Raw genomic sequence first — 16,811 nt, 5'->3', positions numbered from 1 at the left:
GCATTTAAGCGCTTACTATGTGCCAGGCACTGTACTAACGGCCGGAGTAGAGACAAGCAAAGCAGGTTGGACGCAATCCCTGTCCCACTTGGGGCTCACAGTCTCAATCCCCATTTTATAGATGAGGGTACTGAGGCCCAGAGAAGTAAAGTGACTTGCCCAAAGTCTCAGCAAAAAAATGGCACAGTAGGGATTAGAACCCATGACTTTCTGACTTCCAGACCTTGCTCTGTCCACTACGCCATGCCGAGTCTCTATGGTGGGGAGCATCTCCATCCCTCCACATTCGGCCACCCGTTTGGGGATCTTGACGTCCACCTGGACTCCACTGTTCATCTGCTGGCGACTCAGGTTTTAAAAGTATCTGAAAAGCAGCAGGAGCAAAAATCTCCCCAACTACATTAAAATAACCTTAAGGCTCTAGAGTAATCGATAAAAGCCAGGAAGTGCTCAATGAACGATTAAACCTATAAATAACCAAGCTTAATGGAGTGCCGGGGCAGGGTTGGTGTAAGCACTTTGGGGCATTACCTTAGAAATCTGAAGTTTAATACCTAATTGATTTCCCATGATTGCGAGTTTGCCTGACCCTTCGAGTTATTTTACAGCGGATTCTCTCTTCTCTTTTTCTCTTCCTTGTCCCGGCTGGGAGGAGAGGGAGGGGGTGAGGGCCCAAGGAGGAAACGCCAAGACGCCTCTCCTGTGTGGCCCCACTTGGTGGTGGGACAACTGGGTGGGTCAGCGCCTGTCCCGGCGAGGGAGGAGTTGAGGCCAGACTCTGCCTCACGCTCCCAGTGCCACGGATAAACCCCACCCTGGGAAGTCGGTATCGGACTGTCCCCGGGACGGGAACCGATCACCTGCGACTGGAAGAGGCCCGGTAGTTGGAAGATTTGGGATCTAATCCTGCTTCTGTCCCTTCCCTGCTGGGTGACCCTGGGCAAGTCACTTAACCTTTCTGGGTCTCAGTCCCCCCATCTGCAAAACGGGGATGAGACTGGAAACCCCGTGTGGGCCAGGGACTGTGTCTGACTCGATGACCTTGGCTTATAGTGTTCTGCACAGTACTTGGCACATGGTAAGTGCTCAATACCTAACCTGGGTTGACTGCCCAGGAGTGGTTGCTGGCCACTGGACAGCGGATTCCAGGCCCTGTGCCGTGGTCCCAGGGAGGGCCAGGACATCGTTAGCTATCGAGGCCACATGCCCTCACGGTGGATTTTGTCCGAATAACTTGACGGCCAACGGCCGGCCTGGGTGCATCGGACCCGTCCTGGATTACGTTGCAAACTCTGCCGCGATGCACTGCCAGTCGGGAGTTGCAGTGGGGGCCGAAGTGCCAGCAATGAAACGGGGCCATGTTGGGGGGAGATCTTGAGTCCCGAACCTAAGAGGGGGTGATCTTTCCGATCTTTTTTAGGGTCTGACTCCCCCGCTAAACCGTAAGCTTCTCGAGGGCAGGGATCACATCTACTAACTCTCTCGTACTCTCCCAAGTGCTTAGTACAGTGCTCCGCACACGGTGGATGCTGAAGAGATACCAATGATTGACTGATGGATTGACTGGCAGCTTACCGGCTCTGAGGGAGTGGTGGAGGGTCCTGCGCTGTTTAATTACACTCCCCGTGGGCATGAGGAGAGGGAACCCACCCTCTCCCTGCTCCTCAGCCCTACGGTGACCCCCGGAGAGGTCTCCGCATTGAAAGACACCCAGGCCGGGGGCCAGAGATCATGACCCACCTGATCATCCTGCCCCAGTGCTTGGCACCTGGCGTTCGATAAATACCGCAAATAGCGTCAGACAGCCCCCTAAGTGGACTGGAAGTTTGATCTTGCCTCCCCTACTCCCTTCCCCCCAAAAGTTGCGTGGATTCAAAGGTTGGATAACCTCTGGCCCACACGGGCCCCCTCCCCGCTCCAGTCCTCCCGCCCTCCGAGGGTTCTCTCCAGGCCGGCCAGCCGCGACCGGCTTCCCGAGCGCCCAACCGAAATGACAAGACCCGGACGCCCTGGCTCGCCTGCATCGGGGCGGTTGAGTCAGGAGGGGCTCCTGCTGAAAACGCCATTTCCCTCGAAGACTACATTTTCCCCAGGCTTGCCTTGCCTTGCCTCTCAGCAGGGCTGAGAAAATAGATAAACAGTAACGTGATACCAACCGTGAGCTGCTGACTCAGTCGTCGCTGATGTGTCTACACACGGGAACAGAGGATTGGAGGAAGGGGAGAAACAGGAGGAACGGCATGCAAAAAAAGGGAAAATGGAAGAAATGGAACAGAGAATATATGAGCAAGCTTTCGAAGAACATCGCGGGACAAGCAATCATAAATGAAAAGCAAAAAGCATTTGAAGTGAGTTGCACTGTTTTCAGACATGCCTTGAGCTCAAAAGCTTGTGAGCCAGTGAGGGGAACGGTAAATTCTTTACTCCTGAGGAGAGGTGGGGGTTGCCAAGGTCTGTACTGCGGGTTGAGGGGAGGCGGGAGAGGGTGTCAGAGCCGGGGCGACGGGGGGCGGGAGGGGGGCATGCAAAGTGACAGGAGACACCAGGGCAAACCTGGAGGGGGTCGATGGCTCTAGGGCACGGAGACTCAGGTCTGCCACAGAAAACCTGGGCCGGAGGGCCAGCTGGACCACGGCCTCCTCCAGTCAATCACTGCCTTGGGTCACCTCCCCAACCCCCCTCCCACGCTACCCCCTCCGCCTCCGCCCCGACCGTAGCCCGGCTCCTTGAGGTCCAATTAGGAGTCAATGACTCGGTCGGTTTCTCGAGACTTTCCAACCGCGAATGTCCAGACACCTGCGGGTGTTGTCACATGGTTCCGCTTTTCCATCCAGTTCATTATTTCAGCAGCATTGAGCAGGGGAAGTCAGGCAGGCCGGAGACCGGGGGCAAAGGAGACTCAAGATTTGTCCAGATTTGTCCTCTCGCCACCCACTGACAGACACACCCGCAAACACAAACACATACACATGCGAAACCACTAACACACAAAAATCACACCAACACAGAGACAAGGAGATTAAAAATTTATCCGGACTTCATCTTCTCACCACACATTCGTGGACACACCCGCAAACACACACTCAAAACCACATCTACACACACACACACACACACACTCTCACACACAGAGATTCAAAATGTGTCCAGATCTTCCCTTCTTGCCAGAAGTTCCCAGGCACAACCACAAACAAACAAACACACACACACAGAACCACACCAACACAAATACACACCCAGACAAGAAGATTCAAAGTTTATCCGGATCTTGTTCTCTCGACACACAATCACAGACACGCCTGCAAATACAGAAATGCACAAACACAACACAGACAAGCACATACGCACAGACACACAGAGTCAGACTACTAGTTGGGTTGCAGCCCAGACAGACGCCCATCCCAGAAGAGAATGAGCCTTTACCATCTGCTGGGACCAAGGTTACCTCTTCTGCTGCAGAGAACCGCGCAGGGCTGACCACCCCTGGACTCAGGACACGGATCCCCCTCGGGGGTCGTGTACCGGGGACAGGGTGGCCACCATTGGAATTGGAGGATCAACTGGAGGAATGGGGTAAGCCTGCTTCAGGTTTACCTCGAGATCAGGACCGTGGGCTTTTTCATCTGCCGCCGTGTCTTTCTGAGGCAGAGGCCGTCTTTCAGGCCCTGTCCCCTGGCAGTGGAAATCAGTCTCCGGTCCCCCCAATCTCCCGGCCTGACTCGTCTCCACGGTCACTTCTTTAGGGGGCTCCAGGTCAGATTGTGAATTTCATTGCTAGCTTTTCCATTTGGGGTGGGGGTTTGCCTTGCCATTTGAGCATGGGAGTGTGAACAGAGGCAGGAGACCTAGCTTTCTGGCCAAATTCCTGCCCTCCTCCCACCCATTTTAATCTCCCCTTGGTCTCAGCTTCACTCGCTCCCCCTGGCATCCCTTCGGGCTCCCACTCAACCCTCTGGGCTGGAGCGAGGAGGGGAGATCCTGACCCGGGCCGGTTTGTGACAGCTGTGGATCCCTGGGGGTTCTGAGCATCTTTCCCCCTAGGTGCCAGGGAGGCCCGAGGAGGTCCTATCCCTAGTGACGTTTCATTGTCCAGAGCCCAGGGCGGCACACAGGTTTCTGTGGAAGAACCTGCCCCTCGGATGCTTCCCGCTGCCTCTGATTTATTTTAGTGTCCATCCGTAAGCTCCCGGAGGGCAGGGATCGAGTCTACCAGCTCTATCGTATTATAGTCCCACAAGTGCTTTGCACAGTGCTCTGCACCCAGAAAGCACTTAAATACCATCGATTGACCGATCACCTAGAGCGGAGGCCCGTGAGGTCATGGTGGGGGGGGCGTGTCCCCTTGGCCCCCGGCCGGCAGATTGCGATCACCCCAGCAATGGGGAAGTGAGGGCCCGAAGGAACTTAGAGCGGAATTTCCGGAGAGTCGATGGAGACGGAAAAAAGTGAAACCCACAGAGAAATACGCAGTGGTTACTCACAGATGCAAGGTCTGTACGCTAAATAGAGCGGAGGAGAAACAATACAGAAAAAAACGTTCAGTTCGACACAGTCTACACCAAGGCTGACGTGGCGCGGGGGTTTGATTGGTCCCGGGGTCGGGCCCGAGGACCATCGCAAACACACACGGTTCCACTAGCAGCCCAACACCAGCCGGGTCGTTTGTGGAGAGGCGGAGCAGCCTCCCCGGAACTAAAGTCAGAAGAACAGGCTGGGCTGGTTTCTGCGGCAACACTTCCGAAATGCCAAGTGAATTGTTGGTTAGAGAAAAACGGACCGGGAGGTAGGTAGGCGTAGGTGTGTGTGTGTGTGTATATGTGTGAAGGTGTGAAGGGGAAACGGTCGATGGTTCACACCCTCAACGGGGCCGTCTCGGCTTCCACCGACGGCCCCTCGTCTACTGTCTTCCTGCCACACGACAGAGAACGGCTGGGCAGTGAGGGAAAGAAACTGGAGCCGGGAGCCGGGTCCTCGCGGGAAAGCGGGGGAGCTGGAAAGGAGATTGGGAAGGAAATTTCACAGTGCAGCTCCCTTCCCGTCGGCGGGATCCGGGAGGGGTGAGCGGTGAGAGGAGCAGAGGGAGGGGAGAAGCCGTTAAAAGCAAACAGAGAAATCCAAATCAAACACCACAGTCACGGCAGCTGGAATGGGAAAATCAGGATCAGCAATGGGGTGGATGATGGCAGCAGGAAACACAGACCGGCAGAAAAGTCTAGAAGAAGATTTGGAATGGGGAGGTGTGTGTGGTGGGGAGAGGTGGGGAGGGAAGGAAGGTGGAGAGGAGGCGGAGAGACGTTTCCCTCTCATGTCCACGGTTACTCGACGCTTTCTAAATGGACTTGGGGCGATATTGGGCAAGGAAGCGCTGGAAAGGAACCAGGTGTCACGAGCATCGATTAAAACAACCGCCAACTTGGAGAAGAAACCGGAAGTCACGGACACCCACTGGCTGTCGTCTGCTTAGGCCCGGCTGGGTCACATCCTCGGGCCCGCGCTTTACCCGAGCAGAAAAGCTGTTCTGCGGAATGAATCGGCTCCGACGTTCCAGGCCCAGTGAGACAGGAGTCCCCCTGGCCATCTGGAAGAGACCTCGGGGCAGGCGGCTGTGGGCTTCCCTTCCGCATTCATCACTAGTCCTGGGCCCCACGTGGGCGAAACCTTTTGCAACGGCTTAGCCGCTGTCCTTCAGAAAGGAAGTTGTTCACAAAATCATTCTCTGGCAAGGGAGAGGAGCGGACCATGGAAAAACCGCATTTCAAAAGGTTCGCCTCCTGCCCAGGAACAAACACTGTTCCTAGGTGGAGGACAGGGACTTGGTCAGAAAAAACAAACCCAATCGGAGAGATGTCAACAGACATCAACAGGAAAGCAGGACTGGTAGAGAGCCTGAGGTCAGTTAAAGCATTCAGAGATTAAACCCCTCCGGGGCTTGGTTGTGGCTTCTATCCTAATTTTTAATCCCAGAAGAAAGTCCTCTTTTTTTTTTTAAATGGTAATAATAATGATGGCATTTGTTAAGCGCTTACTATGTGCCAAGCACCGGTATTGGTTATTTGCCAGGCACTGTTCTAAGCGCTGGGGTAGATACAAGTCAATCAGGTTGTACACAATCTCTGCCTCATATGGAGCTCACAGTCTTAATCCCCATTCGACAGATGAGGTAACTAAGGCACAGAGAAGAGATCTGCCCAAGATCTGATGGTAGACGAGTGGAGGAGCTGGGAATAGAATCCAGATCCTTCTTACTCCCACGTCTGTGCTCTATCCACTAGGCATTGCTGCTTCTCAACAGACATTTAGGGTCCGTTCATTTTCGGCGGTCTCCGGAAGCAATCCCGGTCTTTCAGACTCGCTTCTGGATCCCGGGTTGTTCCATTGCTCCCAGAATTCCAAAGAGAACGGATTCCTATTCCTCAAAAGTAGCATGTTTCCCACTATCCCGGTGCTTTGTTATACAACCCAGTCCCAAGGGCCGTTTGCCAATTTGAAAGGATGAGCCCCGAATGGGTACAGGTGCACCAGTGCCCCCCGAAAGAGGGGACGGTGTTGCCTCCCGGAAGCACCCCGCTTCCCAGGTGGGAAACGGCTGCCTAATATTAGTTGAAACAGTCATGTGTAAACTCCACTGTGGCCCCTTCTAATCCTTTCATATGGATTCGCTCCAACTCAGACTTGTTCACCGAGTGTGACAGGCTGGGAGTTTAAAACTAATCCATAAATTAGTCCTCAGTCTCAGCCACCACGGGCGCCATCAGTGAATAGGAAAGTCCTGGAGGAAAATGAATGTACTCCCTCTGGCCTGTGAAGTGTTTTTTCTTCCCCCGCCGCTCTGCAGGTTCCACACTCGCCACCCCCTCTCCAGCTTCCTAAGGAATCTGTCCTGTTCCCCCACTTCCAGAGGAGCCAGGTGGGTGGGTATGACCACCCCCCGTCCAACCCAGAATCCGGGATTCATATTCACCTGTTCTGCCCGTCAGGCAAGGCAACTCACAGGGCGCTTACTCAACACACTTCTCCGGTTTATTTTCTTAACCTGAGTCAATCTGGAATCAATAGGTTCTTTGATCAGCGATTAATCAGATTCTCCTTCCTTCTGCTTTATCACCTTGTCTGAAAGCCCGCCTCTCCCCAGAGGATTCCCTTCCCAGAGCCGGGCTGGAGTTAAGTAAGGCCAGGATTTCGGAAGTGCGGGGCGGGCTTTCTTGCCCGGCTCACCAAAATCCCCGGAAGGCGGAAAGAGAAGATCGGAGAACACCGACCCGCCGTGCTCTCTTTCCTCTGGATTCGGGGAGGAATCCTCTCTGATCTGTGTTACGCTTCCTTTTAAACTGGAGTTTCTGGAGGAGGGAGGAGGTGGGCTTGGGCTCCGCTGAGGCCCCTGTTCCCCTCTGTTTTTAACTCTGCTTCTCCCTCAGGAAAGCAGGCAGGTTGTGGGAGGGCAGGGGGTCTGGGGAGGGGAGACAGAGCTGGGAGGAGAATTCCTACCCTGCAATCCCAGAGAAGGTGTTTTGCGGTGATGCTTCCGTTGGTCCCCTAGGTGGTTTGCAGAACAATCGGAATATGTTCTGTACATCGAATATGGAAAACGGTCCCCAGATCCTGGTGCTGTCTCTGCCCTGTGTGGTTGTGGAGAGCAGAAGGAAGCATGAGCCTAGTGGGAAGGGGAGTGGAGGGAAACAGCTTGGCCTAGAGGACAGAGCGTTGGACTGGCAGTTGGGACCTGGGTTCTAATTCCGACTTGGCCACCTGGGCGATTCACTTTAGTTCTCGGTACCTCAGTTTCCTTATCTGTATAATGGGCATTCAAAATCCAGTCTCCCTCCCTCTTAGTGAGCCCAACGGGGAGGAGGGACTGTGTCCAACCTGTTTAAAATGCATCCGCCTTAGTGCTCAGTACAACGCTTGACAAGAACGTGCTTAACACAACTGTTATTTTCTATGTTTAGAGAAGCAGTGTTGAGTAGTGGAAAGGGCACAGGCCTGGGAGTCAGAGACCTGCGATCTAATACTGGCTTCACCACTTGCCTGTTGTGTGACCTTGGGCAAGTCACTTCACTTCTCTTTGCCTAAATTTCCTCATCTGTAAAACAAGCATTCAATACCTGTTCTCCGTCGTCCTTGGACTATGAGTCCCAGGTGGGACCGGGACTGTGTCCTGCCTGATTATCAGGTAACTACGTTAGTGCTCAGTACGGTGCTTGGCACGTAATAAGTGCTTAACACAACTACTATTATTCTCATGCTCAGAAAAACAGCGAGGCCTAATGAAAAGACCACGGGTCTGGGAGTAAGAGGACCTGGGTTCTAAACCAGGCTTTGCCACTTGCCTGCTGTGGGACCTTCTAAGTCACTTCACTTCTCTGTGCCTCCTCAACTGAAAAATGGGGATTCAATATCTGTTCTCCCTTCCACTTAGACCATGAGCTCCATGTAGGACAAGGACTGTGTCTGATTAACTTATATCTACCCCAACGCTTACAACATTGCTTGACACCAAGTAAGTACTTAACAAATACCATAATTATTCTTACTATGGTTCAGGTTGGGAGGCCAAACAGCTCCTTCACTGAACTCCGCTTCTGCCATTCAGAGAAGCGGTCTTGGGTTATTCTGGGAGCTACGGCTTCCGGTCTGCAACTATTTCCTCGTGTCCCTCTACTCCTCCGCCTCAGCCCTTCCCTCCCTCCCTCCTATTCATTCGCGGGAGGGGGCACTCCCCACCCACCTAGTGCTCTCCTAATCCTCAGGAGTTCTCCGAGGGAACAGCTCTCCACATCTCCGGGCTCAGCCGCCTGGTCTCCTGCATGTTCCCAGCAGGGAACACTAGGTAGGGGAAAAGGAATCGGCGGAGAAAAGCCCCAAATCAAATTCATCCTCTCCATGTCAGGGGCCATCTCCCACCCCTGAACCCCGCTGCAAATCACGGGCTCCAGGAACTTTCTCCCATTGAATTTGGCTGGTCTCCAGAGGGACTTCCCTTCTCTGGATGGCAGGCTCGAGCCCGGAGCTGGAGGAGTCCTGGAGGGCACGGCTGAAACGGCCGCTGCCCCCTCCTCTGTCTCTGGCACCTTAAGCGAAGCCAGCCGGGGCTGCCCAGGACTGGGGTGCTCGAGGCACCCCAATGCTGTTGCTGAAGGGACATACTCAGAGCCTTGGGGAGCCTCCGACTGGGCTAGGTCAGGGTTGTCGGGGCCGAGGGACGGGTCCTCTTCAGGCTCGATGCCCTCTGTGACCCCCTCCCCCTTCTCTGGCCAAGCGCGGGGGTTCTGGGGCCTGGAGGCCGCCTCTCACCCCACGGCTCCCACAGCTCGGACTGTCCGATGGCCGAGGGGAAGAGATGTCAGGGGCACCTGTGTGGAGGCGGGGGCTTCCCGCAAACAGGTTCCATTGTCCCTGCTTAGTGGCAGGCTCCCTTACACCGTCCACCCCGGCTCTGCCTCTGGTTCCCCTGCCTGGCCCTCCTTCCTTCCCGGGATGTCAGACCCCCTCCTCGCCGCCTCGGGCTTCCTGCCGGATGCCACCTGGACGATCCCCGAAGGCCCGGCGCCATTTGCAGAGACCCGCTGAACGGCGGCCCCACCGGAGAAAGGCTGCATTTCCATTTCGTCCTCCCAACTGGCTGCTGCCCAAGGCAGCACTCGCCCTTCCTGCACGCCACTCACAACACAAACGGATGCCAGGCACGAGGTACCCAAACTGCCTGGGCTTGCAAGACACTGGGTCCCAAACAGAGGATCGCGAGCCAAGGGTGGGTGGCTTGGCCGCTCTCTTGGGTCTCCTCGCCTATCCCAGAGGGGCCAGATCACTGGACCATGAAAGCCCCAGAGCCATCATGTCGTTACGGTCCATTTGCCCACAGCCGGTGGTTTCCTACCCCGAGAAGCAACATGAAAGTGGCCCTCTGGCCCTGGTGCTCGGTTCATGCTCTGGGGATAGGAAGCCGCCCTTTGGGTGTGACCGGAGTGGGCAGTGATGGCTCTCCTCTTTGGGCTCTGCCGGGGGCAGAATACCTGGGATTTCCAGTCGATGGCCACAATAGGAAAAGGGCGACTCCCTGGAATGGGCTCCTTCTGGCCCACGTTCGGCTCTGAGAAGCTGAGGTGGCTCAGGCCGCCCCCGGCCCTGCCGACAGTACCCCCCCCGCAACCAGATCCGCAGGACCGAGGAGGGAGAGGTGGTCTATGGTCCAGCTGGACACGGGCCTTTGTGGCTAGCTGGGTGAGGGTGAGGGGCAGCAATGGCCACACAGAGAGACAGACAGCTGGACAGACACAGAGTGAAGGAGGAGAACCCACCCTGGGGAAACGTAAACACGGCGGGCTCCTTTTGTTCTCATTTTCTCTGACAAGAGGAGTTTGCATGAGGAAGTTTTATCTCCCCCAAAGTACCAGCTGTCCAAAATCTGTATTTCTACAGAGGACTCCGGGGGCAATTTAAATTATGCAGTTTGCTCTACCATATCATATCGTACATCTTAATGAACAAAGCCACAAGGACAATTTGAAATGATAAAAAGAGGGCTCGCCAGTGATAACAGCTGAGCACAAAGGGATGGCCGGAATACCAACGCACACGCAGGGAACCGCGGGGACTGAGAGCAAACACAGGCCAGCTCGTGGCCGGCACCGGCCCCCGCTGGGAACGCTGCTCCGGAATGGAGGGGCGAGCGAGTCTCCACCTGGAGCTCTTCCGGCCCCGCCGGTCAAGATGGCCGAGAGATGCCCCTCCGGCCCTCCCACAGAACCTTCACCGCTGTCACCACCTGCCAAGATGTCTCCTGGGCTGGGCCTGGTCCCCAGAGGGACAAGACCGGATCGGGCCAACCCAAGACAGCCGCTAACTGCCCCGCTGCTCGGGCCTCCCGACAGAAAAGGTGAGGGCAACTTGGGCTTCAAGATTCCTATGCCCGAGGGGGTGGAATGGGCTCCATACCTCATGGAGAGGACAAGGCCACGGACCGCATCGCATCTCTCCCTGACTCTGGACGCCTCTCTGGTCACGCTGCCTCCCTCCCTCCCCTCCGCCCTGCCCCGGGGGCTCCGGTCCCGTCTGTGTCCGGAGACAAGAAGCTGGCGACGGCGGGCTGTCTGTCGTGGGGGCTTTATGGCGCTGTTGCTGGGATTCGGCTGAGGAGGCTTTTAAGTCTAATGGTGGCTCTAGCGCACCAGCCAGGGAGGGAGAATTAATTTAGAGATCCATTCGTCAAGACGTGGCCGGGAACGTATTTCAGAGACAGATCTGAATCTGCCAGCCGGCCGGGTCCTTTGGTAACCCAACCTGGAATCATTCGGTGCCACGTATCCTCTCATCTATTCGCGGAGAAGAGCAAATGGGAAATTCCGGGAGCGTACAGACCCAGCCTTCGGGGCCAGATAAATACATATAAAGCTGCTTGTTAAGACACAGTAACCCTTGAAGATCTCACATCCATCAAGGCAAGGATCCGACCAAGTTGTTTTAGTAGCAATTTCGGTTTAACTACTCCTCGGTGACGGGGAGAGCTGGCGCGTTCATTACTGCAAATGCGTTTCGTGTGGAGAGAGAGTTCGACTCCACATCAAGAGGGGAAAGTGCACGTGTGAGATCATCTGGCATTACCTAGAGTGGAGATAGCCGACGGCCGGGAGGGAGAGGCCGAGGCAGACAGCAGACTCAAATAAAGAGGCGTCTGATGCGGGAAGGAAACGGCGCTGCTGCTGTCTCGTTTTCCGATTTCCCCTTAGGCGGTCAGTCCGCCTAAGGGGTGGGGGGAACGGGCGAGCTGGGACTGCCGGGGGACGTGAGCCTGGCGTTCAGCTGGCGGGACCGCACAGGGCCCGGGTCGGGAGGGGGATTGAGTGGGAGGAGCCAAATGAAGACGGGATGGACATGTGGGGGATAGCGAGGGGCTTTCCGCAGGGCCCACCGCTAAAGCCAGGTGGCCAGCTCAGGTGGCCGGGCTGCAGACCGAAAACTATTTAAGGGGAGGGATCGTGGCTACCGACACTACTGTATTACACTCCGCCAAGCACCTAGTACAGTGGTCTGCACACAGTAAGCACTCAATAAACACCACTGGTTGAAGAGTGGTGGAAGAGAGAGAGCCCCTTTCCCTGAGGTGCAATCAAAGCGGCCAGTCTGCCCGCAAGAGCTGGCTGAAGGAGCGGGTCCTCCGGCAAAGAGCCACTCCTGGCTGGGAACGGGATGGAGAGCTGTTCGCAAGAGGATCCGGGGTGAAGGGAGGGTAAAAAGGGGGAGGTGAAAGAATTCAAGTCACGCGCCGGGCCTGGTGGCTTCTGTCGGGGAGGCCCATCCCGGACAGCATCCCAGTCGGGTGTCCCGCCTCCAAGACAGATGGCCCAAGTTGACGCGACCCAGAGAACGAAGGGATGGTGATGGTTGCCTCGCAGTGGAGGCAGAGATTAAGGGACACAGATTTTTTGATCTCTGGGAGAAGCCCAGAGAAACCCCCCGGAAGGCCTCAGTGCCAGTCGGCCCCTGAGGGAGCCGATTAGATCTCAACTTTCCCTGGCTTTGGGGGTTCCCGGAGTTGAGAGCGGGCAGAGTCTCTTGCGGGGGGGAGGAAGGTGGCCCAGGCGGCTGGGTGGGAAGGAGCTGGGGCCACATGCCGAGAGTGTTCGGCCCCATCCTCCACCTCGCCGCCTTGTCTGCAAAGGTTGGGAAGAGCCGGGTGACCCCGCTGAGGCGGGAGAGAGGCCGCGGGTCCCGCCACGCTGATCACCTGGGAGGGCCGTGGGCAGCCGTGTCTGGCCAGACGCGGCCCCCATCGGGCCAAGAGGAAGGCCCTGTCCGGAGCCCTCAACGCACAGGGGAAACTGATCCCCGGACTTTCTCCCCTAGTCCGGGGGGATCCAGAAGCACCAAGAGGATTCGATCGGCTGTCCCAGGAATTCCACCGCGTCACGCCTGGGTTTTTCTTACGCTGCCAAGACGGGGAAGACGGAGGTTCTGGGGAAGAACCCGAAATGGATTGGGGACGCACTCGCTCCTGTCAGACAATACACATTCAGGACAATTTCAATGGTAATGAAGGGTACCGTACCTGTGGCGATGATAGGGGTGGTGGTGGTGGTGGTGGTTGTGGTGGTGGTGGTGGGAGGGAGAGTTGTGGGGGGATCTGGATAAAACAAAAAAAGGAAAATCAAAAGGCAAATTAAAACCCCCCACAACGCTGAACACAACAATGATCTCAATCGTGATAAAAACGAAGGTACGGGGACGCTGAGGTGTTGGTTTGATGCTTCCCCCGTTGACTGCCCCCCGGAAACCAGGCTGGAAAAATTCAAGCTGTTTTTTTTAAGATTTTTTTTTTCTTTTAATTGGATCCTGAGGTCTTATTTGGAAAGGCTAAAACAGGAAAAAAGAAAAAGGTTTTGTTAATGATGTGAGACAGCGGGTGGAGGGGGGGAGGAGGGGAGAAGGGAGGGGGAGGACGGGGAGCGGGGCGCCTTCGTAACCCTGAAAACTTCAACAGCCGGGCCGGCTGGCTCCACGCCGGAAGAGCCAAGCCTCGGTCGACGCTTCCGAACATTTGCATTTGCAAACGGGGGACGGGGGCGGGGGGTGGGGTGGGGAGGGGGTACCCCGCTAGGTTAATGGAACACGCATCCACAGCAGACACGCAGGCACAAGCATGCTCACGGCTCTCTTGGGTGGGGTCACGTCATTGCTTTCCCTCCATCGATACATCTCAGCGGGAAGGGAAAACTACTCGGGGAACCAGTAGTAAATACAAAGAAGAGAGAATGTCACCAGTAAATATCAAGTTCAAGGGCATGCGAGATTTTTTACCGAGATGTGATTTTTTCCAAAAGTCAGCGGATCTTTCAACTCATCCATAGTAACAGCCTGCATGACCTCAACAAGACCAAATGGATAAAGCCGAAATGCGACTTTATCCTTCTGGCTGAGATGGGGAGAGAAACTACCTCGACCTTCAAGCCAGTAACCCTACAGGGAGTCTTCAGTTGAATGTTTACTAGAGGGCTCTCGCTCTAGTTCCAAATCTTCCAACCTTCTTGCGGGCGGGATGTATAATGAAAGGGGTAAAATTAATTGGCTCCAACAGAATGAAGTTAAGTAGTCCGCCAGCTTTGAACTAGGTAGTCCTTCTGCTCTGTCAGAGCATAAAATCATTCACGGGCTTTTGACTGGAAATTTTCTCTAAAGTCCTGTCAACTTATCCTCCACGCCGCATCTGGTGTCCTTTTATCACCAAGTGAGTTCTCCACTTCTCTAATTAATACATCAAAACTTTAATTACACGCTGCACCTTCATTGTGTTCGGGGGGAGGACGGGGATGGGCTTCCTGCGACTTTCACGAAAATCCTCACCCTGGTGCCGGCTGGGGGAGGGGACGGAAATGATCCCACTTCAAATTCCCCCTCCTTCTCCGTCCCCCGCGGAGCTGCTTGGGCACACCCCCTCCCCTACCCCAAGAAGGGAAGGTGACACCCCCGCACAGCCGGGAGGCTGGGCCTTTTGGGTTGGGCTTTAGGAGCGGGAGGCAACGGCCGACAGCACAACCGTCCAAAGGGACCTTGCAGATTAGCCCAGGGATGGAACGGCCCACAACTTCACCAGCCCAGAGTCGAGCGGGTGAAGCCAGGTTGTGTTTACTCCTTTCCTGACCCTGTTAGTGTCTGCCTCAGGAGCTCAGTGCTCTGCACACAGGGTTTCATAAATATCACCGATTGATCGACTGAGTTAGGAAGCTTTCTCCATCCTGGTTTTCCTGGGAGAAAACCATTTGTGTCAGGCCTCCCCAACCTCTGAAGTCACCCCTACCATTCCCTGGCACAGGAGGCCGGGGCAGGAAGGCATCCTGACCACATCTCCTCCTACCTCGTGCTGCCCACGAGATTTCCCAGAGGCCTCTGGGTCCGGTGGGCAGGCAACACTCATGGTGACCCTGGAGGAAGATGAGGAGAGCCCTGAGAAAACACAGCACGATCCTGTGACATTCTTCTCGGCTTCCGCACTGCTCTAAGTGACTGACCGCTGTCCAGCGGGGGTCGACAAGCCGACTCGCTGCCCGGGAGGAGCGGGAAACTCTATTTGCCAGCTCTAGTCAGCGTTGAACTCGGGACGAAGGGGCACGGTTTCCTCGGGGGAATTTCCCCGCGGAGTCACTGCCCCAGGGAAACGTCCCAGAGAAGAGAGTTTGAATGAACAAGTTCGGTGGGAAGACCCACCCTGCCTCACTCCCACCAGCTTGGGGTCTTGCGGTCCGGGAGGGGAACAATAATGGTGGAAACCTTTGTCCGGTGACAACGGTCCAGACTGGGCAGCAGTGTTTCCTGCAGGAGGAACCCGGGCTTCGCCTCCCCCTGTGGAAGCCTGGGGTCTGGGAGGATTTTCAGTGGCGAACCTCAAGGTGGGCTGGGTGAACGGACTTCAGCCGGAGCTCCTGACCCTGCAGGCGGCCCGGGCCCCTCACTTTCAATGACCTTGGCCACCACCGAGCCGGCCGTCCTGCCATCTGGTCCGAGTGGCTGAAAGTCACACTACATGGGCTCAGAGTCCTTTCAGCCACACCATGCCTGCGCCCGGGGCAGATGGTGTTGGGGCTAAAGGTGCCAGGGTAGCCGGGCGGGGTGCCGGACAGAATTGGGCTCGGAAACATGTCAGCCAGCCTCTTCCCATCCCTCTGATATTCCAGGAGCTGGGCATGGCACAAAACCCGTCTGCCGCTTCGCTGAGTGGGGCAGCGAGGGTCTCCCTTCGTGGGCAGCTCCGCCCCCCCACCTCCATCGGCGATTGTGTCCCCTCCAGAATCCAGCCCCCACTCCGGGGTGACCAGCCCTCGGGCCCCGGGAGTCAACGCTGATGCCTAACAGATCTCCAGTCACCTAGGGGCTCTCCTGGGATGAGCGGGCAAGCCTGGGGCAGGGAGGCAGTGAGAGGCCTGAGGATTCACCCTCCAGGATCATTTTTAGATGCTCTGGATTGTTGAATGTGTATTTGTTGCGAATTTTACCATGACTGTGCCTGAGCCCTGTGAGGCTGTGTGCGGGGCAGGGACTGTGTCTGAACTGCCGGTCTTGTATCTGCCCCCGTGCTTGTCCCTTAGTGAGCACTGAATAAACACCCTGATTCAGAAATCTCCCCGGCTGGGCAATGGGGGAAAGAAGGATAATAATGATAAAGATGATGATAATAATAATAACATTAGTGGTATTTGTTAAGTGCTTACTATGTGCCAGGCATTCTTTTAAACGCTGGGGTAGATATAAGTTAATTGGGTTGGACTCAGTCCCTGTCCTACATAGGAATCACAGTCTTAATCCCCGTTTTACAGATGAGGGAACTGAGGCACAGAGAAGTGAAGTGACTTGACCAAGTCACAGTGGACAAGCAGCGGAGTCGGCATTAGAACCCAGGTCCTTCTGACTCCCAGTCCCATGCTCTTTCCACTAGGCCATACTGCAAGGCCTGTCCTCTCCAGTCTTCTGCCGGAACAGCACAGTTAGATTTCACGGGGGAGAAATGATTCCTGAAAAGGTCTAAGAGGAAGCTCCCGGATTGTCCCGGAAAACTGTCCTCGGCCTCTCGGGGCATCGGGGAGTGAGGAACCTCCCGAGCCTGCCGTCCTCCAGCGTCCTCCGGGCTCACCGTCCGGAGGTTCCCCGCTTTCCCGTGGGTGAGCCCTCTGAGTGCTGCCCGCAGGGAGCAGAGGGGCCTGATGGGATCGGGGCCCCACCTGCTCACCCTGAGGACAGGGAGAGCACCACTCCTCGCCAGGACTTCACGGAGGCTGCGCCGGAGGACACCGCCCACGGTCTCGACCACGCAGCCCCGGCTGGAGAGG

At 55.9% G+C, this 16,811-nt stretch overlaps 1 protein-coding gene across 5 annotated transcripts in view; it reads right to left on the bottom strand.

The window, feature by feature from the left end:
- Window positions 1-16,811, bottom strand: part of CADM1 (cell adhesion molecule 1) — a 334,381-nt gene that overhangs the window by 18,826 nt on the left and 298,744 nt on the right. For 2 of the 5 annotated variants that reach the window (XM_029074757.2, XM_039913615.1), the window contains exons 8-9: window positions 13,043-13,117; window positions 2,157-2,189 (exon numbers count right to left, since the gene is read on the bottom strand). The exons of 1 other annotated variant lie outside the window; for it this stretch is intronic. In XM_029074757.2, coding sequence (XP_028930590.1) covers window positions 2,157-2,189; window positions 13,043-13,117 — 108 coding nt within the window. The remainder of the gene's footprint in view (window positions 1-2,156; window positions 2,190-13,042; window positions 13,118-16,811) is intronic. 2 more of the 5 variants (XM_039913616.1, XM_039913617.1) reach the window with 1 other exon arrangement.

The sequence above is a fragment of the Ornithorhynchus anatinus genome, chromosome 11 (assembly GCF_004115215.2).
Source record: "Ornithorhynchus anatinus isolate Pmale09 chromosome 11, mOrnAna1.pri.v4, whole genome shotgun sequence".
Lineage (NCBI taxonomy): Eukaryota > Metazoa > Chordata > Mammalia > Monotremata > Ornithorhynchidae > Ornithorhynchus > Ornithorhynchus anatinus.
Note: the sequence above shows the minus strand (reverse complement) of the source record. Positions and strands in the feature narration are given on the sequence as shown.